Source organism: Botrytis deweyae (genome assembly GCF_014898535.1).
Source record: "Botrytis deweyae strain B1 chromosome Unknown BDEW_010, whole genome shotgun sequence".
NCBI classification, from domain to species: Eukaryota; Fungi; Ascomycota; class Leotiomycetes; order Helotiales; family Sclerotiniaceae; genus Botrytis; species Botrytis deweyae.
The window spans coordinates 1-26,492 of NW_024066217.1; the positions used below are offsets into that span (position 1 = coordinate 1).

Here is a 26,492-nt window from a genome sequence, read left to right on the forward strand (position 1 = left end):
CCCTAACCCTAACCCTAACCCTAACCCTAACCCTAACCCTAACCCTAACCCTAACCCTAACCCTAACCCTAACCCTAACCCTAACCCTAACCCTAACCCTAACCCTGAGAAAATACAATTCGCTATTACTACACGAAACCAGAGAAACCCCGATCCTGTTACACCTGAACCCAAACTCCTGCCTGCTATATTAGAACCTAATCCTATAACACTCCTAAAAGACCGAGAAACCCTTCTAGATCTGTTTGCTGATTTGTTATTCCTGTTCCAAGAAGGCTACCAAGCCGACCCTGTTCCCAAATCCATCTTGAAATCCCTACAAAAGGAATCCCCAAGATACCCGAAAATCACTCTTGCTGAGTGTTCTGAAATCAACAGTTTGTTGTATTACCAAGGGAAGCTATATATTCCCAATCATAATCCCCTGAAAGCTTACCTGCTCTATCTATATCACAAGTCCCTTACCACTAGTCACCTGTACCATACCCGAACCTTTGAACTATTGTTCCGAGATTACTACTAATCTGGCTATTATGATTACATTATACAGTAGGTTTGCAATTATTATAGTTGCTACTACATTGCTCCGAATTGCAGAAGCCAGGAAGGAGTTCTCTGTTTGTTCCCGATTTTGCAAAGAATCTGGCAAGATATTTCGATAGATTTCATTATACATCTGCCCGAAAGTATTGACTTCGATGTCATCATGGTGGTAGTCGATCGTTTGACTAAAATAAAGCACTTCCTGCCCTGTTATGGTATTTGTAATTCTGAAGAAGTCGTTTGCTTGTTTCGGAAGAATATTTGGAAGCTTTACAGCTTGCTTCTAATGATCATTTTCGATTGTGGAGCCCAATTCGTATCCGAATTCTGGAAGCATACCTGCAAATGTTTGGGAATATCTGTTAGACTTTCTATTGCTTATTACTCTGAGACTAATGGACAGATTGAAAGAGTTAATGTGATGCTGGAACAATACCTCAGATTGTATATAACTTACCTACAAGACGATTGGGTAGAGTGGCTTCTACTTGCTGAGTTCTTCATCAATAATATCTGGTTCGAGAGTATCTAAATGACTCCGTTCTTCTTTAATTACGGATTTCATCCCTATCTAAACTTCGAACCAATCCTATCCGAAAGTAATCATCCTGTTATAAGAGATACTGAAGAGTTTGTCTCTAAAATGGAAGCAATCTCCTCACATCTGAAAACAGAATTGACCGCCAGCCAAGCCCGATACTCGAAGAATGCTGATTCCCGCTATTCCCCTGCCCACTAATATACCCCCAATGACCTAATCTGGCTGAACACTAGAAACATCAAAATCCTGTACTCTTAAAAGAAGCTTGATTGAAAGAATCTTGGGCTATTTAAGATTCTGAGCCCGATAGGCCCCTATGCCTATAAACTAGAACTACCTGTCTTTATAAGGATTCACCCTGTTTTTTATATCAACCTATTGTACCCCACATATAATGATTCTGTTTCTAGGTAGTGTAATCCACTGCTACTCTTTGTAGAAGTCGATGGCTTAGAGTATTTCGAGGCCGCCGAGATCCTGAACTTTTGCTAAGAAAGAAAAGGTTGTGGAGAACCTCGCCTGAAATATACTATCCACTAGGTTGGCTATGATAAGCCAACTAAAGAATCCACCAGCTACCTAGAAGGTATGTAGGAACTGATTTGCAACTTCCATTGTAAATATCCCGATAAGCCTGGACCTGCCTGAACCGAACCGCCTGTTTGTAAGACTGTAAACCGTGACTTGCCGCCTTATCGGAGCTCGGCCTAAAGAAGGGGGGTAATGTTACAGTGTGGATATATGTAACCAATAAACAATAAGCTAGGCCCTGTTAGACTAACTTATAAGTGAAAACTCTGTATATCTTTACATTAGAAGATCCTATATTATAGCTCTTTAAGCTATATCTTAGTCTACACCCTGTACCTACTATTCTTAACACCGCCGAATATAGATTCCTGATCCTGCCTGCCTGCCCCGTGATAGTCTTACTATCTCTCAGCTATTATATCAAAATCATTAGTTATAATAACTGATAATATAATGGATTCTGCTATACTTCCAATATTATTCTTATATTTAAGCTTATATTCTATAAAGTTGTCTTTATAAAATCCTACTATATTAATAGATAGCAGATAGGTAATAAAATAAGATAAAATATTTAAATATAATTTTACTAAATTCAATAAAATTATATCTATTTATAAAAAATAATGCTTAACTCAAGCTGATAGCTACTGGTTTGTATTCTTTAATACACATTACTTCAAAGAATAAAATATAAATTAAGATTGAGTGTAAGGGTTATTGCCACATTGCCGATTAAACTCATTTGTTAATATTAAACCATATTGAATTAATATTAAATATAAGAACTATTGCCACATTACTAACAATCCTTATTCACACAAGAATAGGTATTAAACCATATTACTTTAATACAAAAGCTTATACCTCTTCAAAAAAATATTAATTTTAATCACAAACCCACATTATATTTGAAATTAAGATATTAGGCTCCTGATCTATAATATCATTGATCAGTATTGATATCATCATAAGGATAGTGAAGTAATATAATACTAATAATTTATACTGTTGTAATATTGCTTAAGATTCTAAAAGTTAAAGGCTATAAATGTATATGCTATAGTGCGGGGGCGCTAGCGCATGCGCTAGTGCGGTCACATGATCCCTGTCCCAACAATTTCATCCTCCCTTATTCCATCCTCTTTTATTCTCTCCTCCTTTATTCCCTTCTTCTTTATCCCCTCCTTCTTTATCTTACTCTTTAATATATTCTCTAATACTTTAAAATATTCTTAATTAAAAACAATAAACTCAAAAAACTCTAAAACAATCTTTTTTTTATAATATACTAAATAACTTCAAAATTTTCATATCATCATATATTATTACCCTTCTATCATTCTATAAATCAATTAAAACTATCCCTATCCCTCCATCTCCACTTATAAAAAATAAATATATATCTAATAATAGCATTACTCTTTACTAATTTATTAAAAAATTCAATTTTAAAACTTTTTCCTATCTACTCATAATAAATTCTTTCCTTTCCAATATTCTTTTATAATAATATTCTAATAGATTAATTTAAAAATAAAAGTATTTAAAAAATAAAAATATATATTAAATTTATTTCGAATTTTAAAATAAATAAAACAAAATCTATATTAATGATTATAATTCAATTAAAATCCTTTTAAAATAAATTGAATTTACAGATTATATTATATAATACTCTATTATTTATGTTTTCAAAATAAAAATTATATAATATAAAATCGATTTATTTGATATTATTGAATTTAAAAATATAATAAAAAAAAGATTGAAAAAGTATTGGAATTCTATTATTCTATCTAGGGGGGATTGATAATATGCTAGGTTAAATACGGTTAAGTAGATTCTGAGTTTATCGAGTTTTTACAGTAATCATATAATGATTAGATATACCGCGGTATGAAAAAAAGCGGATCACCGATAACAGGATCGGACTTGGAATCGATCTCCGCTCTCGTGATCGGATCCTGAAGATCACCCTCAATATAAGCATTTCTCTGATAATTAGTCATTGCCAACTTGGGCTCCCCACATCTCTACCATTATCACCACTGTCGCAGACCACACACTATCAACACCACTTCTTATTCTATCCCGGCCGACCCCAAAGTAGTTCCAAGGTGCCTTCTGCGACAGCAGGTAACCGTGTACCGCCTGCCTACAGTCTACGATACTCTCGACGACCAGTGTCTCGCGGCCAGCACCAACTTTTGACAGGCTTCTACCCGTCGCTCTACGGACGACGGAAGACCCTGGGTGCTGGTGCATCTTGCAGCACTGGAGCTCGTCATATAGTGTGTTGTGGCTAGGCTGGGCGTGCAGGAATGAAAGCGACCGGACCCTCGATCCCATAACCGTTTGGTTAATCTTCAAAGAAAGCCGATTACCACCACTTAGCCCAGCTCTATCGCGAGACGGGGCTGGCCTAGAGGGATCGTCTTGACGTGTTTACCACGCCCAGGTTTGTTGCGAGTGGTCGTTTGAACTGACAGTGTATATAGTACGAGAAACCGGTCACTATGATCGTCAGTACTGCAGAATGCTCTTCTCCCACCGATCCCACGTCGTCACCCTCCCCTCGATCGACTACGTTTGGCCCCACGATAGATCCGAACACGCCTAGGCTCAACCCAGATCTCGAAATCGAACAGGAAAGTCACACCGCGCAAAGCCCTGACCAAGCACGCCTTAATCGATCCCCAACGCGAGACGAACACATTGAGACTGCGTCTCCTAGTACTCGTGCTTCCCCGTCTCTGTCGCCTAAAAGTAGCAGCTCTGGTGCGCCCTCTGTGGGACACATCGAACCAACATGGCCTAAGAAAATCGACGTGACCAAGATCTCTGCTCTTGCGTCGTGGGGGGAAGGGCAGCGCTTGCCTGGCTTACTCTTCGACTTTCACTGGGTGATGTCTTCCAACAAGGCCTTCTTCAAATTGCGCGCCTCTGTCCAGCTCAAGCAGGCACCTGGTTCGCGTCGCGATGGCAGGACCAACATCTTCATCCATATCTACCCTGAGCGCATTCAGCAGCTATCTTTTGAAGCAGAGCCCGTAGACAAGGTATTGGGAAATGATACTATAGCACTTGTATTTACGATGTCTAAGCCGCCGGCCCTGGTGCTGCCACCTACGCCACTCGAACCCAAGAACAAAGCGTCAGGGACTATCATCACCTCCTTTTTTCATTTGGCTAGACAGATGTCGTGGACCGTGTACGCTGCCGTACCGCCACGGACTCTGTCTGCTGCACGGATACGACAGTTCTGCGCAGCTGTCTCCGAGCCGTTAGCTGGTAGCATCGTTTCGTTTGCGAGTGCGGCTACATTGTACCAGGGCCAAGGGGGCAAGATAATTGAGGGAGACAGCCTGGAATCTAGCACAGCGGGCGACGACGATGATACTGGCAGTGAAGTGCACGATCATCCTCCAGAATATGAAGCGTCAGGCTCTGCCCCTGTCTACCTTGACCTCGACAAAGGCAAAAAGCGTCTTCGTCGAGGCAGCAGTCCCGAGATATGCCAAGAGCAGAAATCGCGACGCCCAGCCGACATAGAGGATCTTCTGCAGTCGCGCCTGTCAGCCCTTGAACAGCGTTTCGACGATGCACTTGCGGCCCACAAGAAGGAAATGGTGGAACTCGTTGGGCAGGCCGAGTCACGAATAATGGACACGCTCCGTAGAGAGATGGACGAACAGTCGGCTGATTTCGAGGAGTCGTTGGACAGGAGGGTCAAGGAGGATATAGCAGAGCTAGAAGAAACGGTAATGCAGAACATTAGCGAGGCGCCACTACAGGCCACTCTGACCTTTCCTGCACATCCTTGGTACTGAACCGTTCCCCATCTTCTGGGCCCATCCTCTCCGGGGCAGATTTGTAGCACTATTGAAAGGGTGAAGTCCAGGTTAGACGAATGGTCAATTTGTATAGAAGCAAAAGTGTCTATACCGTTGAGTTGTATATAAAGCTCCATATACAAAGGAAATATATTCTTACTTATATAGACCTCAGTGTTGTAATTAGTATTTTTCGTATTTTGAATACGCTTTACTTTGGTGGTATGTATCAAATTCCTGAAATACATTTTTTTATTAGGCATCTTTCCTATTATTATATTAAAAGTGAAGATATCTCAACTTTACTTTATTATCTAATCTCTATATAAAGATTTACTACTAGGTACTAAATAGTGGCCACCCTTTAACTCTCAGATCCTCAGGCATCCGTATGATCTAGAGTTATAATAGTGAGAATGGTTAGTTATATATCCTAAAATTCACTTCACTTCGATAGTAGTGACGTCATATTTGGTTGGCTAGGGACAACGAACACGCTGCACAGACAACGAACACCTGCTACGGACAATGACGTTGAAGCATATCTGGGCCACCACAGTGGCCCCTCTGGAAGATGGCGAGGTAACCAAAACGTTGCTGGAGGTCGTTGAGCTATCATTAAAATACAGCTCGAGACACCAGTGCCGAGAGACGATTCTGGTCAACTATTTAGTGAAAGTTGTTCAGCAAGTGGTGCAAGGCAATTTAATTTGATACAAGCAAGTTTGATTGAAAAGCTACAAAAAATAAGAGCCATCTCTCCATGTTGTAAAATAGATTGCAATCGATCATAAAGAAAGGCATTCGGATATCCTCCAAATCCGAAGGATCTCTGTGCTCCGCCGGAGGATCCGAAGCATGATTTACGATTAGTGGCCCACTCTAGAATATCTTTTTTTTCTCACTCATTGCCACTGTTTGAAGGATACAGCCGCTCTGTTTTTCACATAAAGTGTAAAGAGGTAGAAACAAATGGAAATCCAGTTATTTTTCGTCAAAGCGCCACCAGTTGAAGTTAATCAAGAAGCCAGAACCACTACCTGCAAAGACAAAGTACAAATCTTGGGTTCCTGTGGCCCCACTTATTGGACAAGTTACAGTCTTCCATGTCTGCCAGCCGCCAGTGCCTGATACAGTGCAAGTTCCAACAAGAGTGCCTGAAGTGCTCCCTAGGCGCGCTTGAATCGTACCTCCGTTGGTGGCGGAAGAAACGCGAGCAGAGAAAGACTTAGCCCCGGTACCGAAGGCAACACCCTTAACCTTGATATAGTCGCCGTTGTTAATGCTACTAACGTCCATGCCGCCTTCACTGCAGACCTCCGTCTTTACACCCTGGGACCAAGCTGCTGTCTCTGCCTCCTGCTGCACATAAGGATTCAAAGTGCCAATTTGCGGGGGCCCAGCTGTCGTCATCTTAATTGTAGGAATAGTACCATCAGAGTTGTAGACAAATCTTTCAACGCATGCTGACCTCTGATAACCTCCCCCGCCGGGCAAGGCACCATTGTGGTAGAAAAAGTATGAGTTGCCCTTGTAATCAATGATGCCTTCATGATTTGTAAAGCTTGAGCCGGCACTTGCCATGATAACTCCTCGGTATGTCCAGGGCCCTGTGACACTAGGGGCGGTTGAATATCGGATGTCTTCGGAACAGCAATTTGCTGCGTAAGCCAGATAATAGGTGCCGTTGCGCTTGTAAAGCCTGGTAAACGAGAGATTATTGTTAGTGCACCATTTTCGAAGATGTGGAAGAATCAAAAGACTGGGACGTAAAGCCATGGGTTGCAGACACGTATTGACTAAGGACATTGATGGGAGAAGGATTGGAGAAAATGACTTACCAAGGTGCTTCTTCAAAGGATGTCGCGCGCGACGTACTGCTACCAGTCCTTGGCCCAAAGCCAGCAACTGTGAGCGAAGTCTTCATTATACTTCCACTGTATGAGATCATATCCTGGTTCAACTTGACGTAGTACAGATCTGGATTTCCCCAGTACAAATAAGCTTGACCGTCATCATCGATGAAGACCGTCGGGTCTATCTCGTTATTCTCGACCAAAGGTTTTCCCAAGGCGTCTTTGTACGGGCCTGTGATGGTGGAACTCACGGCGACTCCCACAGCCATTGCACCGGTAGTGTGGCGCATTGGGGCGTACATATAGAACTTCCCATGACGGGCAACAACTTGCGGAGCCCATGCATTGGCGTTGGCCCAGCTGAAGGTGGCCAGGCTGGCAGGAGATCCGTGATCTTGCCAGTTTGCCATGTCTGCTGTTGAGAAAAGACGCCATTCTGTCATCACGTAGGTCGTAGCGCCATCGTTGTCATGGTCAAGAAAGGCATACACACGATCATCATAGACCATCGGTGCCGGATCTGCTGTGTAAATCGTCTGTACAAAGGGATTGTCAGCTCCAACAAGTCCAATTTTGCTCAAAAGAGGGCAGAGGAGTAGTGCGGCTGTTGCAACGCATTTCGCCTTCCATGAAATCGAATTCAATGATTGAGGCATTTTGGCGGCGCGTCAACTCCCTGAGATCCCACTGTATCTAATGATAGTTTTGTAACTCGGAAGGATAAAAAAGCTTGCGAATAAAGCTGAAACTCATAACAAAATGTCAGTGGCATAATATATCAGGGAGTTGAAATGAAGTATGACTAGGGTTGGGCGATTTGATGATATATAATATCGTATATCGCTCAATCAAATATAATATGTAATATCGCTCAGATTGCATTATATTATGACTAATCATGAAATCCTATAAAACCCTATAAAAACCCTATAAAAGGCTATTTTGAAGCTATTTTGAAAAGAAGATAATTAGTATATAAATCACATGATTAGCACCTGACTTTTGGGTCTAATTATACACTAAATTGAAAATTAGAACCTATTAAAAACTTTTTCCAAAAACGACCCACTTTCATTCATCCTGATGGTCTTATTAGCCCGAAAAACACGTGCATAAACTTGGCATAATATTTTATATGCCTCAAAAAGCATTATAATATAAAATTATATAATCGACCCCCAAATTATATAATTCGCCCATCCCTAAGTATGAGCAGTTTATACGAGAGCTCCACTTTTGGGCATCATCAAATTATCCGCCGCTCCACTTTTCCTGATCTTCTCCGTTCATATTAGTCTATCCACTTCCTTAATCATTGGTTTCATACGGGGAAAAGTATGTTCATCTGAAAAATGCCTCTTGTAGAACACTCAGTATCCTTCCTCAGTGGGAACTATCACGTAAGATTTGGCACACTTGTGTCTCCATTAGATTGAGCTAACCGCCTTCATTCCTTTCTCGGCTACAACCTAGGAAATCACCTGCTGATCTAGGTGCTGATAATGGTTAAATGGTGCAGTTAAATTAACCTTAATTAAGTTTCCTAGCGAGTTACCCCGCATTGACATTCAGCCGCAACAATAAGGTTATACGCCCCAATCATGGCCCAATCTACTAACTGCCGGTGACAGTATATATCTTTTTGGTATGGGGACGAGAAGCACAGAGGTCCATCTTTAATTTACTAGTATCCGCGCCAATGATATTCGACTTTAGGTATCAAGTTTCAACTAATGACGGTCCTTCTCCTCAAAGAACAAGAGATCTCAATGTCTGATTTGCCTATCCTGTCTGGTAAGCTGCAAAATCTACAGCTTTACCTTCGGGGAACGAGTAGATCGGCAAACTCTAAAATGTGGAGCATATCGTATTCCGGGGAATACCTTGAGCGAAGTGGCTGTACGGCTATATTCAAGAATGGTCCGAAGTGATCTAACTTAGTAGACTCAGTGGTAAAATAATATCATATAACGGCCACGGTCGTGGTGCATAAAACGATTGCTTTGGCAGTTTACTCCATTCCACAACTTCTTACACCATTCTAAAAGATGCGCTCTCAATTATTCCCCGCCTTCATTGTAGGCTTCCTGGGTTCTACCGTGGATAGTCGCAATTTGGAAGTGCGTATCAGCAACGGCCTTGGTCGTACTCCTGCTTTGGGTTGGAACAGCTGGGTAACTCCCTCTTCTCACTATTCCGTACCCAGACTCACAATTACTGATTCATCCTCAGAATGCCTTTGGATGCAATGGTGCTTCAGCTTCTTCGGCAATGACTGCAGCAAACCAGTTTGTAAACCTGGGGCTCAAAAACCTTGGCTACATATACGTGAATATAGATGACTGCTGGCACACCAAGTCCCGCAACTCCTCCGGCAACCTTGTCGCTGATCCCAGTAAATGGCCTAACGGTATAGCACACACCGTCAATCAGATTCATGGTATGGGGCTTAAGTTTGGATTATATGGTGATGCGGGTACCATGACGTGCGCAGGATACCCAGGCTCCCAGGGACATGAGCAGCAAGATGCTACTTTACTAGGTAGCTGGGGGGTCGATTACGTGAGAATAATCTGCTTTACTCTCCTGTTCTCCAATTTTCTTCGAAGGTGTTGAAGCTAAATCTTACTCTTTCAGTGGAAATATGACAACTGCTACACTCCCTGCAACGGACAAGTTCCACAAACATGCTGGATTGCACGAAACTCGGAAGCTTGGTATCAGACATTCGGTAATGCCTTGAAAACCGTGTCCCATCCCATACTATACTCCTTGTGCTCTTGGGGAGTGGACAGTGTATGGACCTGGGGCGGATCGGTTGGGAATTCCTGGAGAGTCACTGGTGATATTCAAAACTCCTGGTCCTCAGTCTCATCGATTGCCAACACTGCAGCGGGGATCTCGAAATATTCCGGTCCTGGCGGGTTTAATGACTTGGATATGTTGGTAAGTCAAACTGCCCAGCTTAAAGAGATTCCCTGTTACGGCTTCTCAGATTGACTGAGTATAGGAAATTGGTAATGGTGGTCTCTCCGAAGCCGAAGAGCGAGCACATTTTGGTCTTTGGGCAATCGCCAAGTCTCCATTGATTATTGGTACAAATCTTGCCAGTATAAAGTCTTCTTCCCTCGCTATAATCAAAAACGCAGTAAGTTTTTCTTCGGTGGTGTCCACTTTTCCACGTCTAACGAGATTAGGGTATAATTTCCATCAATCAAGATTCCCTTGGAAAAGCAGCTACCTATTTCACTCCATCGGGTCAGGCAGGGCCAACATCTGGACAGCTATATCCCTACTGGGCTGGGCCGCTCTCCGATGGTGTCGTGGTTGGCATCGTAGCTGCAAATGGTGCGCTCAACTATAACGTTGCACTTAGCAGTGTTCCTGGATTAGGCTCTGGCACATGGAGCTGGACAGAGTTCTACAGCGGTAAAAAAGGATCAGGAACTAGCATATCTGGATCTTTAGCAAGCCATGATATGGCTGTTTACAAAATAACAAAAAATTAGTGGAAGCGGAATGACAACTTTGGTTGTCAAGCCGACTTCAACCGGTGCCGCCCCAATCGGTACTTCTAGCAGTGGTGCCCGAGCAGTCGCCCAATGTGGAAAATGTGGAGGAAGTGGTTATACTGGAGGAACCGCGTGCGCCTCACCATACACTTGCACTTATAGTAATGCGTATTACTCTCAGTGCCTGTAGCCAACTTCAGGATAGGACAATATTATTGGCTTTCACTATTCGTCACTATCTCTTATATCGGTATCTCCGAGTCTGTGACCCTCAAGTAGCTTGATCCCCATATTTCTAGCGTGCAAATACTCAAACGTATCTCTCATAGGCGTTACTATCAACGATCTGTCTGTAAAGTCACGTGAACAAGGAAGCCCTCTGAAAGTTTTCAGAAACCACGATTGAAAGATGAAAGGTCTCATTACCGACTCACCAAGATATCTTGTGTATCAGGGATTCTTGCCGACAACATAAGTCCATCTATCCAAGTACACACTGGTAAACTAGGCCTGTCAAAGGAGGTGTGAGTCAAAAATTTCCAGATTGGAGGATCATTACTAGAGCCAACCGTCTTTTTAGGGATAAATTCATGAAGAAACAGAAATATTATGACCTAGGCTATGATAGCTTCCATAACCACTCGCGAATGTCTCTCCAAGTACGATATCCCACCTCCGGGCCTTTCTTGGAGAATGGAGAGTTTGGCTAGTGCCTGGAGTGAATGGCTGTTGGTCCTCACTAATTCTCCAAACTGGAGAGTAACCAGTAGTCGCACAGAGCAGACGAATTTCATGCGATATAAACGAATGTATAAAATAATTCCAAATGGTCACTATCCGGCAGTTACGAAGGCAGGTGTGAAATTTCTAGATGTGGATACCAACACGGAAATTCAGCCTAGCAGCAAACTGCAGCAACGTTATTGCTAGGGCGCACAGTAGTTCATAAGTCCCGCCTTGACTATCCCCTGCCCGGAGCAAGACTTAACTTTTTAGTGACAAAACTAAGTTCAAAAACAAGCATTTTTGAGGGGAAATAGTTGCATGGAGTAGGTACGAATAATCTCCAAAATGGGCCCGGTACACAGTGCCGATGTTCCGTCTCGAAACAGGTCGTGAGGTACCCGATTTCCCAGCGAAGATACTATTGCCAGGGACTGAATAAATATCCCACCTTTGAAAGTTAGCGGAGGATAAAGTGGAGGCCCGGGATGGCAGAGGTAGAGAAGATTGTGGAAATGAGGGAACGGTAATTCAGAAGTGAAACGTCGGACGATCTAAGATTATGGATATGAGAACCATCGCACCCTCATTTCAGCGTTATCCATTGTCTCGTTGAAATGAAGGTATCCCCACATCGGCATTGATGTCTCGGTTTTCGGCCGCACTCTTAAGGATTGCATCACGTGGGAGACTGGAGCTTCCGATCCTTACAAACTCCCATGTAATTCTACGTATCCAAGCCCCGCTTTGTTCCAAACCGACAATTTCATAAGGTTAAGTCGTCTCGTAGCGATAAATTCCATGCTGGATGAATACATTGCATAATTGATTATTTTATGGAGAAGCTACTGAAACTAGCTTTACACACCTTTTGTATCTGATGGGTATTTTCCTTGCCCTAAATGATCAATTAGTTGTGATGGAACCTTTTCAAGGTCAAGAAAGCTTTTGGAAGATTCAATGACAGATTATGAAACTAATATGGATTGCTGAGGCTTGGAAACAGCTCTTTATCTTCTTAGTCGATTGACCACAGTCTTTGGGTAATCAACTACTCAATGTATCTTCGGCGTACTTCTTCGGAATCCAAGTATTAATATTTGATATTACGCCCAATGAGCTGTCTTTCGAAAAGCCTTGAGGTGCACCTTCTAGTCTCTCGACTAGCACTTTCAAGAATACTGATGGCTCTGTATCAGTTCAGTTGCTTAATACTGGATCCACATCTTAGGGTGTCTCCATCATAACTACTGCTTCAAGCCTACGATTTCTTCAAAGAAAAGTTGGTTTCCATTCCTGGGTCATCAGACGCAGTTGGATACCAGATCACGTGAAGCTACAGGCAGCCAGTATATTGTTACATATATGAGAACGGCTAGCCCGCCTACTTTTACAATTAAGCATGCTGCAATTGCTACTTCTTTCCAGCCATCAACTGCGTCTCGGCACGCAGGGATAGAAGTTATAGGTACTGCATGATTATGGGTTCTCGAAAGGGGAGGCTGAGTAAGTCTGCTAAGGGAGTATATATAGTATAGACAATAGTATATTATAGTAAAATGCCGGCGTGTATGAAGCTTTTGATATGACAGATAGTGCGTATTAGATAATTAAATATTTATTATTGTAGATATCATTTAAAACAGATGCCTAGGAAGATATACGGGAGAACTGAATATAAAAATAAAAAGATAATACTAATCTCAATAAAGCCTAGATAATTAAAACATGTAGTATAGTAGCTGACTAAGTATATAATAGCTTATTAGAACTCTCCTTTGTTTTAAAACCTCAATTAATCAATTAATTCAATAAACCCTTTTCTCTAATGATTTAATAGGTTTTATAATATCAATATTTATATTCAAAGACATTAAAAAGATCAAAATATTCAATAAAATTGATGAAATTTAGAGATAATCTCAAATTCGTATATTTCGGCTTGTTCTGTATTAATCAAAAATCCGTATTCCTATATCTTATTAGTAGTATTCAATATTATTCTAATATTGGATATCTTTAGTAATATCGAATTCTATACTATGTATGTATGTATTTGGAAAAAATTGATATGCATTAATATTTAACCTGTATACGGATTACAGGAAATACTATTGCTTACACTGAGTATGTATCTTCTTGAATGTCGAGTTTGCATGGTTCAAGAAGTGTTGCATCGCACAAAAACTTAGTTAAACGCATTTGCATTTACTGGTGTCTTCAGACCTTCAATCAGCATGCGAGAGGGAATCAAAAGTCTTTCCTCGGTGTTTCGTATCTCTTCGATATACGGATGTCAGCAACACATCAAATGCATTTTCTTACTCTACTCTTAGTAACACAATGGCCGGCGACTGACTAAAAAATGATGCCAGCTGCTCTGAACTTCTCGAAAGCCTTCAGCCAACCCTGAATGGGATTGCTTTCCTCCTCGAAACCTGACGTTCTCAGCCTGTCTGGGCTTAGTTGTCGATCGAATTCCAGCCACCAACCGACACTGTCGAGCTGTTTATTCCCCACACCAACTCCAGCGCTGACTGCTTTCAGTTTTCCATTGTCTTCAAACAGTGACCTGTATTTATCTATGTATTCGCTTGGCTTGAGTTGGCATTCTTCAGCAGGACCGACACCCTGAAGACCAAACTATTCGGTGATCTTTGGCCACAGCTCGCGAAACGTAGTCGGACTACCATGATCAACTGCATTCAGAATCCTCCCGCCACACCTATCAGAATTGAGAGAAGCATGAATCGAGATGCGGCCTAAACTCCGTGTCGAGACAGGCGTGAACAATGCATTGTACCCGCCCTCAGATCCGGGAAAGGCGACTTGAACCTTACCATAATCGGCTGGCTCAAGTAGACCATGGTTGTACGCGTACAACGAAAGATATTGAGCCCAGTGTAAGGCGAGTGAGAAATTGGACCCGATTGGACTGAACCCAACAACAGCATCCGGACAAATTTCAGACCACTTCCAACTCCGATCTTTGCTTGCCTTTGTAAGAACACGTCTGTATCCTGGGTATGCGACTGTTTTGCCGTAGTCCGGAACCATGCTTTCCTCGAGTGGTGCTGTGAAGCTACCGTTTGGAATGTAAATTCAAGATTTCTATATATACATCATATAAATTATAGATTTCTTTCTTATTTTAAGCAAAAATCTATTTTTGGTATATTATTCAAATGCGCTTTATCGGTCTTGATATCATGCGAAGTATCTAAAATGAAAATGGACTAATTGGTCAAAATCACAGTGTTTTAACTTCGGTTTCGACGGATAATTTTGTAATAAATGAAGATATTCTGAATAGGAAACATACCTAGTAGGGTTGCGGATCAGAATTAATCTACTCCGTAGAGCAAGGTACGGTACTGGTATGCCACAACTTGGTAAGTGCACACGAACGAGACACAGTAAGATGATACATACCAATTTGTTGTATCTTCTAGTGCTTACTTCGTCATCCCGCAAGCCATAAGGTTACTCGTGCGGCTAGAAAGTATGCAACTCCGGCGCTATGAAAATCTGGTTAGTCCTTTTGTAGTTCACTATCTTGTGGTATATGCATCTAGCGTCGAAGCTGCATACTTTCTGGCCGCACGAGTAAAATGAACATGGTTATTATTAGACCAGCGATACCCCTTAGGGCTCTAGCGTCGAACTTATCATACATTATATGCCTATTTAGGCTAGCTTTTCCTCTCCATCCCCCACTAGTTATATACATAGGTAAGATCTTACATCTTTACATGTGTTTATATTGCATATCCGTACTAAGCCGAATATGACCATCTCTGAGAACTTTATCTGTGAGAAATCTGAGAGTTCATTCTGCTTATAATTCAGCCCTCATTTAATTGATCGGAATTGCCCGAGTCTAGATGTATTCCGTTAGGAGAGTCGACAACCTTATAACAAGGCAGTTTGGCTTAGGGAGTGGTGGTAAAATCCGTTAGTCTCATCATTTTTTTTGCGGATGCATGTCAGCGGCACGGCAGATCAAATTAGTGGCAGTTGCTAATTTGGCGAAGGACCCCAAGGCCCAAAGGCCATCAATCCATGTGATAGACATCCCCTTTGGAATGATATTTCATTCCGCATCCTCTTCTACTTTCTTCAGCCTCAGCCAAGTACCCCTTTCTATCCATCAAAAAAATGTCTTCATCATTTGTGGTTGTCATATGCCATGGATCTTACCACACGCCAGAGCCATATCGACCCTTCCAAGATGCTTTGACAGCCGCTGGCATTGAGTCATATTGCCCACAGTTGCCCTCGTCAGACTTGACGAAATTGAATGTAGGGGACCTCGCAAACCCAGATTATGATCGAGATATTCCGGCCGGTGGGTACCCGCAGCCATCGGATGATTTAATCATCATCAATGAATTGCTTCAAGACCTTATTAAAAAGGGCGAAAAAAACGTCATTGTTCTTGGTCACTCTTCTGGCGGCTTCACAGCGACCGCTTGTGCTATCCCAGAGTTGCAAGCAAATAATCGAAAGAAGCGTGGTCTCTCTGGTGGTATCATTGGCATTTTCTATGCTTGTGCATTCTTGATTCCTGTGGGGGATTCTGTGAATGGCTTCTTTCAGCCAAAAGATGGAAGTTCTCCCGTTGTTCCACCCTACTGCAAATTTCATGTAAGTTTTGCGTACTCAGCACCCGATGGCCGTCTCTTCAGGCATCTAAGCATTGCTAACGACGATCGATTTTCAGGTTCATGGAATGAATGGCGTTGCTTCTACAGTTGAGGGCGCCAAGTACTTCTTTAACGGGCTAGACGACGCTCAGGCTAAGAAATATGAATCCACATTGACGGCATCTCCGATATTCAAAACCATTTTGCATAACGATGCATATGTTGCTCTGCCGTCTAAATATCTTATAACGGAGGACGATTTAGCTTTGCCTACAGTTTATCAGGAAGGGATGATTGCACTACAAAACTCCCGACCTGGAGTCAACATAACTATCGTCAGATGCCCAAGCGGTCACTCGCCCCATTTGACCTGGATTGAAGGGTTTGTGGCAACAATTCAAAAATTTGGGAAGGGACTGTTAGCATAGATAGTCTGGTGCATCTCAACTGAAGCATTTATTGCAATAGTAACTGGTACTGCCAGCACTGTGATATCGAGGATCACAATCCAAGTCAGGTTTCTTGATGAGCCAGGAAATTTAGAGATCCGTCTTATCTGCTTTGATATCATTAAAATCTTACTTCAACTTTGTTTAGGATGCTTGCATTGTTATTGAAAAGTATTCTGCATGCATGTTGCGATTTAAATCATATCTGAGTCTAATTTCAGAGGTGATACGTAATCTCTTTTAGTATCAGAGTTAGAAGCCAGTTATAGTAGCTCAAGATGTTGTTTACACGACTTGTATAATTAGTCATATCCCAAGGTCCACCAATTTTGTGCCTTAGTTCTACAGCTCCTCTCTTTAAAACCAATCCCGCAAATGACATAATAATCAATCTTAATTATCTCAAAATCAATGTGAGGATTCATAATAAGTCCACTAAATCACTTATTAATATCTTACTAAATAAGGGATATCTTGATGACTAATACATATATAATATGATCTTGTATTATCAAATCATATTATCATATAGTTGTATAATAGTATCTCTTATCAAGTTGATTTATAATGGAATAGAATGAAATGGAACTAGATGGAAGTATATAGGAAATATCGCTAAATTGATTGGTTGTACTTTCTTTTTATTATCTAAAATGATTCTATAAGATTCGATTTAAATCGATCTTATTTATAAGCATAGAATATACTGGAATTTCATTATAAACTATATAAACCTAGAATATTCTTTAAAGAAAATCTAGGAAAAAGCAAGCAATTCATCTCAACTCAGCCTAGCTCTTCTAAATTGACTTCAATTCAACTCCTATTCTATATATTCGATTTATCCCTCAAGCTTAAATTGACTAGATCTTCCACTATCATTATAATAATACTATTCCTTATTATTATAAAAGCTAACCTCCAAGAATCAATTTAAGGGATTAAAACAGTTGAGGCAATTTTGAATCTGATTTTGAAAGCAGTAATATTTTATTAAATATCGAAATTTAAAATATTTTATTTAATTTATAATAATAAAATTAAGGTTGAATTAAAAGGAATAAAAGAGATATTTAAAGAATTAATTAACATTGAAAATCAATTTGAGAAGGAAAGTTTTATCAAAAGTAATTTTTTTGTGAAATCATTGATTCTTATATTTTTAATACTTCTAATTATCTTTATTATTATTTTAGAAATAATTATTTATATTTAGAAATCAAATAGAATTAGATTCTTTAAAAGTATAATAATAAAGTATTTAGAGATAAGGATATAGAGAGTTAATTCTAACTATTATACTGATAAAAAGTTATTAGCAATTTAATGATACTCTTATTTGCATGAGAATTAGATATAAAATGAGAAGCAAATTTTAATTCAAAGTAACCTTTAACAAAAAATAACTAAAAATCTAGTGATATCTTCGAATCTGATTATTATTAATACAATGATTATAGTATTTCAATCTTATTAGATTGTATTGAATTATAGTAGAGATATTGATAGATCACAACGGTGGTTTTTGGTGGTAAAGGTGTCCGAAATGAAGGGGTATGTAGGGGTGTCCGGTAGGTGCGGAGGTAGACTTATATCTTACTCGGAGCGTTAACCGAACCAGCACTGCCGGGCGCAGTCTCTTGGCGGCTATATCACTGAACAGGCTGCGAATAGTGCCCTCCTTCGACAGCAAGGCAATTTCTTGGGTCAACAGTAGCGACGGTAGTCAATTATAACTCTGATATCAGGATGCGTGCGTGTGAAACTGCGGTCAGGGCATTACTGAACATGATGCAAAGAGTTGGGAAACAGGCAATTATTGACTCATTTCGTACAGTAGCCGACGCCGTGGCCAAGAGAGAAGCAAGCTACAATTATCATCTCATCAGAATTCAACAATCTACAAACCTCCATTTAGTGATAACAAAAAAGTCTCAATTATCGTAGTCACCCCACCAGGCCTTCAAATCTTCTCTTCTCCAGCTCGTTACCCAGCCTGTCTCTTGTTCAATTCTCTTTAGTATATCTAAAATAGCTCGATGTTCGCTAGGGTGACTCATGACCTTTCCCGCAATCCATAGGGGCTGGATTGAATTTGTCCACGCACCGCTAATTGGATTAGCAATCGATTATCAAGAAGAGATGTGAAGATATGGACTTACTGATGTGTATTTGACTCGGAGATAGCACATATCTGGCGGGCATGCCAAAATATTGATTTCTGAATGAGAAAATTGTTAGCCAGAGATATGTGAAAATGCATTGAATGGTCGATTTCCAAGATAGATATTAATGAGAAGAAGCTAGCTTACTTGTCTTCGTTGTACTTGCAGCCTGTCTGGCCTTTCTTGCAACATTAACAACATTGCTGTATGATACAATTGGTTGCCGGAGACTAGTATTCGTTAGTCCAAATCAACAGGCGCATAAATCTTCAGTTTAACCTGCAGGCCCATTTCCATACAACACGGTCGGAAATGGGCGATGAATCTCGCTTTCATTGAGCGAAATACTCAAGATTGGCTTCATTTCCTCTGGTCTCACTGTGTACCAATCATCGAGAAGGTTAACAAGCTCAATCCACCGGCTATCTTGCGTTTCCGGAGCCCATCCTTTACAGGCTTTGAGGTATGCAACGCAGTTGGCGCACAAAAAGACTGCATAATTGGCGTATGTATCGAAACCATTATCTCGATTTCGGAAAAGCTTGACGTCAGACGAGAAGTCGACATTTGATGCCCAACGTGTTACCGGAATAAGCGTGATATCCTGAGAGATCAAAGCACCACAAAGATCTACGATACTTAGCTAGATTTCGAGGAATGGTGGCGGTATACGCTACCCATGCGAGCAAAACACCAGAACAAAGCTTCCTCCACCCCACCGACGAATCCATTGATTCCAACAGCCTCTAGTAAATTTGCACATCCTTCCAGATGCCTCCTCCATTCTTTTGGAGAACCTGATCATTGTCAAAACTGCTGTCGCCTAGTTTACGACGACTTACAACTCATCATTTCCAGTACACACAATATAACACAGGATGCTATCACAGCAGTATCCCTGCTTTGTAGCTCTGGCAGAAGAAGATGAATTGCTTCTTGGTACAGCGCTAAGCTTTCCGACGATGACTCGGAGGTTTCTTTCATTTCGATCTGGCGAGCAGATAAAGCCAAGATCGAGTTCTTGAGATGAGGGATTTTCCTGGCCATTATAGGTATCTTGTGTTCAAAATGGCGCTTGTTGTCGAATTTATCAAGCTAGAGCAAGTTAGTAAAAATGCGGAGTACAAGATAAATCCCATAATACCCATGGAGCGAGCTCATCAATCCAGGTTTTCCACAAAAGGTATTCTCGTTGTGGTGTAATCTCAGGTGGCCTGGAGTGCCCAGCTGATTCTGAGCTCAGGTCTGCCCCTTTATTTCCAGAGAAAGATCTCTCGGCGAAGCTAAAATCAGGTGCTTGTAAATCTGGGGTGCCTACGCGAGTCGGGCAGTTCGATCGCGCAGTGTAGATCAAGTGATCTCTCAAAGTCGAGTGAGATTCCTGAAACTCTGAGCCAGGCAGGAAGATACCATCCTGATGGTTATCGAAGACCTCAAGCTCGAGCATCTGTGCTTGATTGATATCCGTAAGAATACTTCTATTGTCGGGAGGAGGCCTTGATACCTGGGATACAGCAGTAGCGGATTTTGATTGCTGCAAATACCGTAGTGCTAGAAGATCAGCAGCTGCACCTTTGGGATCCGTCCGATCGCTCGACACGTCATGATTAGGAGATGTCATATGTTCCGCTTCTAGGTTGCTAATACAATGATCTTCATCGGAATACGACTGACCATGAGAAGCTTGACGGTGATACACAGATGACTCACTTCTCCGACTGGCGTCTACTTGCATATATTGATCGTTATCTTCTCTGGAAGAATTATCGTCAGGATACGATACGACCATTGAGTTGGGAGTGTTGAGTGAAGGAGACTCCGAACGCAATTGGGAATGGTACATGGAAGGTTCGTCAGTTACGGGGACCAGAGGTTCCAAATTCTCCCCCAGAGATTTATTGTTGTAAGGACTTTTGTAGCTAATTGCTACATGGGTATGACTTAGATTTATCTGTGGGTGATCGTCTATCCGAGATCCCTTCTCAATTTGTGGTGTTACATCCACAATCTTCAAGCCGGTTAGCTAGATCTACGAGATTTGACACCCCAAGCTACCTTAAAACTCCGAGCTCTTCTTTTAGATCCCTCCCGCATCGACGGATGTTCTGAGTCAATGTTCGTTGCATTATCGGTTCGGAATGTTATCTTCATTCCCCAATCGCACCTCTCCCCTCTCTCATGACAATTCATACATTCTGGTCTGAGCTCGTCACCTGAGGTCAACTGTTAGCATTTCTAATTTCGGGTTGGCATGGCATTGACTGAGACCATACATTTCCTTCGTCGCCGACGGCAAACAAGACACCCTGATCTGGTCCGTGTCTGCTTCGCTTGGACAAGGATGCCGGAGGTCTTTGCGACAGAGGGTTGAAGCTCACTGCTGCCTTCCATAGTAAGAATAGGTCTGCTCCGGAGCATAGACGCCTGCTGTCTAAAGGTTACCAAAAAAAAGCAGGTTTCTCAATCCATCTGCTTTTGCCGCGAGCTCCGTTTCCCCGCACCCTAGTACGTACTCCACTATTTGCACTAAGAGTGCCTCAAACTTCCTATTTAGGAAATTATAAAATTATGTAATTTAATCTTGGCACTGGTGCACCAAGACCCATGTTTCAAAATTCACACGTGATCTCCAGCTTGTACACTAGGTACATGTTACTCTACTCGGCGTTATTAAAATATACAGACATAACTCTTTGCCAACTGGAAAGCTCAGCTCTCAGCTGAAGTCATCTTCTTCCGATCCGTACAGGCTCTCAACTAACAAAATATTGTGCTAGTTATATCTACAAGGATGCCTTAGGCAGTGCACCGTTATCAATGTGTTCAACATTTGTCTTCTCCCCAAACTTCGCTCGAAGATCTTCCTGAGGTACGTCGGTAGCGATTATAGATTCCTTCCAATGCAACAAGACTTTTTCACCAATGAATAACTCATCGATTTGCTCCAGAGTCAGGTTTTTGGTCTCAGGATAAAAGAAGTAGATGAGTGGAAGGAAGCAAGCGTTGAAGACTATATGCTGTATCAGAGGGCAACGTTCGATTTGTGTGGAAGAAGACTACATACCAGCAAAATATATATATGTCTTCCATTTGATACTATTAATGCTGACAGGTGTGATCTCAACTACTAGGAAGGTAAAAATCCAATTTGATGCGCTAGCCAGAGAGGCTGCGGGAGTTCGAATCGCTAAAGGTGCATACTCGGTAGGTACTGATACGATTAGCATTGACGTTATAACTGGGCCTGATAGACTTACGAAGCCATGGGATGGCTAAAAAGCCCACTGCGAAAAAGAAGTTGAAGAGGAAGAGCATTACAGTTGCGACATAGCCTGCGCTCGCCGATCCATTAGAGATCGTGCCAGCTAATATTGCCATGCAAACCGCCTGCCCTGCTGCTGCAAACAACATGAGTTTTCTTCGGCCGAGACTGGAAAAATCAGTATTTTCCACCCGTGTAGGTGTGATCTAGGAAGTCTTACCGGTCAATCAACCAGATGGGTATCAAAGAGGAGAGGAAATAGGCGACCCCGTTGAAACCAGAAAGCAGTAAAGAGATACTGTGCGATAAGCCGACCGACGTCTCAAAGATTACAGGGGCATACTTCCTGTTGTCAGCTAAGGAGCGACCGATCGAGCGAAAAAATTTGGGGACTCACATAAGTGATAAGATTGATGCCACTCAGCTGTTGCATAAACTGGCTACCGATACCCAATAGAGTACGGTGAAGGAACCGCTGGGGACCGTTCTTCAGAAGAGCTCTTTTTCCGCCAGACCCCTCGGCCGCAGCTCGCTCCTCGTAGATTGCATGTTGGATCTCGGCCATTTCCTGATGAATTACCGCGTCCGAGGGCTCAATTGAATTTGCGTTTGGTTCAAGAGCCCAAAGGATGTGTCTGGCTTCCTCGGGTTTATCATGTGCAAGAAGCTGCAGCCATTAGCTAAGTTAGTTAGCAAGAAGAGAGGACGAAAGCTACGTACCCATCGCGGGCTCTCTGGAAGCACAAGAACCCCTGCGAAAGTGACAACAGCAAACACAATTTGTAGAGCAAGTGGCACTCGAAATTGAGCGGCACTATTCACAAAACTGAAACCATAGTCCACCCAGTATGCCATCATTACACCACTGGGATATATCAGCAACTTTTCTCGGAGGATCTCATCCCAACCTACAATATATTGATCGCGAGTTCCACGGCAAGACCCTTCCCTCTCTTGTGAGCCTTCATTAATTCGGCATGCCATACTGGAATGGTGCTTGTGTTCATCCCATTCCCCAGCCCCGCTACGATCCGGCCTACGATCAGTTGAGGAATAGTGTTTGAAGAGGCTTGGAGAGCAGCACCGATTGAGAGCACGACGCAGCCAATCATTATACACTTCCTTCGACCCAGCCTTTCGCCGAACAGGAAGCAGAATAATGAACCGAAGAAACAACCCTAACGACATTAGTATGAGCTCGACGACTGTGGTGTAGGGTAGCCTTACGATCTCATATATGGCAACACTATTCATGTAAGTACGAAGTATGTAAAGCCGACGGTGATATGACTTACACAGTCCCCTGAAGTGACGAACTGCCTTTACCAGTAGGTGTTGTGTCAATCTCTGGGAATTGACGGGTAAAAGCATTGCCCGTGAGAAGTCCACTCATTACACCTTGATCGTATCCAAATCTTGCGGAATTGTTAGGAATTGAGTATCTCGAAGGGACGGTGTTGGGGATACTCACAGGAGAAAACCGCTTCCAGCAGTCGCCGTGATAGCCCACGACAGAGGGGCGCCCGTGTGAATTGTCATTTTCGCTGTGCTTAACGGGTAGATAGAAAAGCAGCTTCAGATATTGAATGGTTATCTGTATTCCGATTCAATCTGAAGAATGAAGTTGATGGATGAAGGAAGGTCTTATACACTGTAATCTCAATGAGCTGTGCCTTTTTCCAAGAGCCAAATTTCAACACTGTGGGGTCGCATCCTGGGGCCCCATTTCCCAATGTTTAGAGAGCCTGCAAGCCGGAGAGACTAGTAAAAGGCTTTGCGGAGAGCAAGGTTCTACATTGACTACCTAGTCATAAGATGATTTAAGATATCTAAAAGAGGAAGTTTTAGGCACTCAGGCGACTAGGATGGCCCCTGTCGAGCGCGCCATCCAGGGCTCCACTACAACCTGTTGCCCCGCGTGGAACCATCGTTGGCGCTATGGTTTTGAACAAAATCGTGAGACGTAATGCTCAGAAGATTGAACTAACCTATTTTCGTGGGAATCAATTCAAGCCTGTCTCGGCTCCCTTGGAACGGATGCACCTGGAACCCTTCACCATGGGCAAGGCACATGGCTAGATCGCATAACCTGCTTCACTGGAAAATGAAGGGACGGAAAATGGCCGCGCTCTGATGTCTATTGATAGACGTCCTCATTCAGTTTATCGAGACTTCTACTGAAAACCTGGACTTCAGCGCGGCAGAGGTAGCGGCGAGGAAGGATGCCGATATCACAAGAAAATTGGATGCTGTATTGGGGAGAGCGAGTTACGTCGGGAAGGATAATCTTCAGATCGAGGAAGCTGGAATGTGAGTGCCGGATCTTGGTACTGTGGAGGTATGTAGTGTTCTACGGAGTATTGGAAGAGCGCTGCGAGAATTGTCAGGGTGATAATGTGCGTTTTTTGTTTCGGCTTGGTATCATACAGTCCTCGTGACTAGTCGACCCAGAATTGATATCTACGATCTTAAATATAGTCAGTATTTTACCAGCAGGTCTTTACCCTTTATCAAGATTTTATAAGTGTTCCTGGTAGTTCTATCGATATCAAAATCGCAATCTGCTAGGTACAGTCGAATTGTCTCTTTGTACTGCCCCATGCAGCTCCTGCTCACCAAGCTAGAGCGCCCAGTAACTGGACTCACGAGGGCCGTAGCAGTTCGATCGCTGATCATGGTAGCCATCAAGTCCTTCATTAGACTCAACAGGCTTTCAGTCCTCCTTATAGCCCTTTCAGAGCAGCTTGGGTGGTTGTTTAGGAAATAATGCCCTGGGCTCTGTACGATGCTTGCACACGCATCGTCTTCATTTCTGATATTTTCTTACAGTTGCTTACGAAATGTATATTGACACACAACCCTCCAAAACCTCTTGTCCATATACGCAGTTTTAATGTAATTTATTTGTTCAAAAGATTTGATAATCCAGCCAATAGCAAAGAAAAATCATGCGGAAGCACAATGTCCCCCGTCGACTCTAAGATCTGCACCAGTCATCCATGAGCTACCATCAGCAAGTAAAAACACAGCGGGGGCCCTAAAATCCTCAGGTACCCCGAGTCGACCCAACAAAGCACCTGCCATCCATGTCTTCTCCACCTCTGGCTCAGCAGCGAGAAGCCCGTCCGTCATCGCTGTCCTAATATACTGAGGCATGGTCAGAGATAAATTCGAAAGATGGTGAGAAAACCTACTCCTGGAGATAGAGTATTTACTCTGATTCCATGAACACCCCATTCCTGAGCAACAGATCTACACATCTGTTGCACAGCTGCCTTCGAAGTATTGTATGCAGTACACGTCAAACCCTACAAGACCGTGATTAGTATGCCTTGATGGTCGCTAATTGAGCAGCTCATACCCTATTTGCGACTTGGCCCGACATAGATGCAATCATAATCACGCTACCCTTCGTCCCCTCGGCTATGAAGATCCTAGCCGAATGTTTGACGGTCAAGAAAGTTCCGGTTACATTGACATCCATGACCCGTCTGAAGCCATCGACCGGATATTCCACTGCCGGGATTTTTTGCTGGATGCCGGCGCAGGCAATGATCCCTTGGAACGGAGCACCAAGCTTAGAGCCGGCATCTGCGATAATATCTAGAGTAGCTGAGATTTCATCTTCGAGGATGATATCGCATTGGTGGTATGATACGGTGAGATTGGCTGATTTCGCGATGGTTTGGAGAGATGTCCATTCGGGTTCAGATGGTGAGAGAAGAATATCGATGCATGCTACATGGCCGCCAGCCTCAAGTACAGCAGCTGCGAGTGTAATCCCCAAACCTCTGCCTGCTCCCGTTATGGCTATTGTGCGCCCTGCAAGGGAGAAGAGGGGATTTGTAGGCCTTAACCCCGGCAAGGGGGGAACATTTGGCTCAGCTAGACTGCCCATCCTGAAGAAATAATGCTATAGAGTTTGATATGAGTAGGAGTAAAATGAAGAGGTATCTTATTTCAAGACCAAGCAAAGAAGATTTCGCGGATGGGAAGCAAGTATGGCAAGGAAATTACATTCTTGAAGATGCGTTCAAATAACTCCATTGTGGCTCACGTAGCGGCTATTGAATGCTAATTCTACATAACTTCAAGAGAGACTTCCGTTGAGTCGATCTTGAAAATGCCTATGACTTCCTCTTACGCTCATAAAATTGAGCTAGAGATGATGCGAGAGTCTGATTGTCGTAGAACTTCCGGAAGAGGAAACTGTAAGCACCCAGAAAAGTGGAGCATTGGGTGGACAATGCGCTTCCTTGTCTTACTTCCGCTTTAGGTTAAAGTCTAGCGTCGCCAGTCACTTTTTTGTAGCAAAAGAGCAATACCAGCCTTGATACGCCAGAGTTAAAACGAGGTAGAAAGTACCAACCGGGAGCTGATGGCAGGAGGCCATTCAGAAATAGCTGACCGAGCTGTTTTGCCTATTGG

At 42.5% G+C, this 26,492-nt stretch overlaps 9 protein-coding genes across 9 annotated transcripts; 4 read left to right on the forward strand and 5 right to left on the reverse strand.

Moving 5' to 3' along the window:
• Nucleotides 1-4,134: 4,134 nt before the first annotated feature.
• EAE98_005093 (uncharacterized protein) lies at nt 4,135-5,448 on the forward strand (the record flags this gene model as incomplete). The annotated part of the gene is made up of 1 exon (XM_038952714.1): nt 4,135-5,448. The coding sequence occupies one exon, from the start codon at nt 4,135-4,137 to the stop codon at nt 5,446-5,448; it is 1,314 nt and encodes a 437-aa protein (XP_038810556.1).
• Nucleotides 5,449-6,435: 987 nt separating this feature from the next.
• EAE98_005094 (uncharacterized protein) lies at nt 6,436-7,963 on the reverse strand (the record flags this gene model as incomplete). Its single annotated transcript, XM_038952715.1, has 2 exons — nt 6,436-7,153; nt 7,293-7,963. The coding sequence occupies 2 exons, from the start codon at nt 7,961-7,963 to the stop codon at nt 6,436-6,438; spliced, it is 1,389 nt and encodes a 462-aa protein (XP_038810557.1).
• Nucleotides 7,964-9,355: 1,392 nt separating this feature from the next.
• On the forward strand, nt 9,356-10,816 carry EAE98_005095 (uncharacterized protein; the record flags this gene model as incomplete). The annotated part of the gene is made up of 5 exons (XM_038952716.1): nt 9,356-9,481; nt 9,540-9,869; nt 9,945-10,253; nt 10,318-10,455; nt 10,505-10,816. The coding sequence occupies 5 exons, from the start codon at nt 9,356-9,358 to the stop codon at nt 10,814-10,816; spliced, it is 1,215 nt and encodes a 404-aa protein (XP_038810558.1).
• Nucleotides 10,817-14,185: 3,369 nt separating this feature from the next.
• EAE98_005096 (uncharacterized protein) lies at nt 14,186-14,599 on the reverse strand (the record flags this gene model as incomplete). The annotated part of the gene is made up of 1 exon (XM_038952717.1): nt 14,186-14,599. One exon carries the CDS (start codon nt 14,597-14,599, stop codon nt 14,186-14,188), a length of 414 nt encoding a protein of 137 aa, XP_038810559.1.
• A 1,101-nt stretch (nt 14,600-15,700) lies between these two features.
• On the forward strand, nt 15,701-16,616 carry EAE98_005097 (uncharacterized protein; the record flags this gene model as incomplete). The annotated part of the gene is made up of 2 exons (XM_038952718.1): nt 15,701-16,189; nt 16,266-16,616. 2 exons carry the CDS (start codon nt 15,701-15,703, stop codon nt 16,614-16,616), a joined length of 840 nt encoding a protein of 279 aa, XP_038810560.1.
• A 1,955-nt stretch (nt 16,617-18,571) lies between these two features.
• Nucleotides 18,572-21,193, reverse strand: EAE98_005098 (uncharacterized protein; the record flags this gene model as incomplete). Its single annotated transcript, XM_038952719.1, has 9 exons — nt 18,572-18,746; nt 18,800-18,858; nt 18,950-19,032; nt 19,082-19,432; nt 19,480-19,599; nt 19,645-19,897; nt 19,947-20,810; nt 20,858-21,015; nt 21,076-21,193. The coding sequence occupies 9 exons, from the start codon at nt 21,191-21,193 to the stop codon at nt 18,572-18,574; spliced, it is 2,181 nt and encodes a 726-aa protein (XP_038810561.1).
• Nucleotides 21,194-21,585: 392 nt separating this feature from the next.
• EAE98_005099 (uncharacterized protein) lies at nt 21,586-23,603 on the reverse strand (the record flags this gene model as incomplete). Its single annotated transcript, XM_038952720.1, has 10 exons — nt 21,586-21,812; nt 21,867-22,013; nt 22,060-22,232; nt 22,285-22,406; nt 22,462-22,731; nt 22,785-22,929; nt 22,977-23,242; nt 23,292-23,310; nt 23,360-23,479; nt 23,536-23,603. 10 exons carry the CDS (start codon nt 23,601-23,603, stop codon nt 21,586-21,588), a joined length of 1,557 nt encoding a protein of 518 aa, XP_038810562.1.
• Nucleotides 23,604-23,929: 326 nt separating this feature from the next.
• Nucleotides 23,930-24,378, forward strand: EAE98_005100 (uncharacterized protein; the record flags this gene model as incomplete). Its single annotated transcript, XM_038952721.1, has 2 exons — nt 23,930-24,020; nt 24,212-24,378. 2 exons carry the CDS (start codon nt 23,930-23,932, stop codon nt 24,376-24,378), a joined length of 258 nt encoding a protein of 85 aa, XP_038810563.1.
• A 632-nt stretch (nt 24,379-25,010) lies between these two features.
• EAE98_005101 (uncharacterized protein) lies at nt 25,011-26,165 on the reverse strand (the record flags this gene model as incomplete). The annotated part of the gene is made up of 3 exons (XM_038952722.1): nt 25,426-26,165; nt 25,259-25,372; nt 25,011-25,211 (listed from the first exon to the last, which is right to left on the reverse strand). Exons 1-3 carry the CDS (start codon nt 25,960-25,962, stop codon nt 25,011-25,013), a joined length of 852 nt encoding a protein of 283 aa, XP_038810564.1. The 5' UTR covers nt 25,963-26,165.
• Between the last annotated feature and the right edge of the window lie 327 nt (nt 26,166-26,492).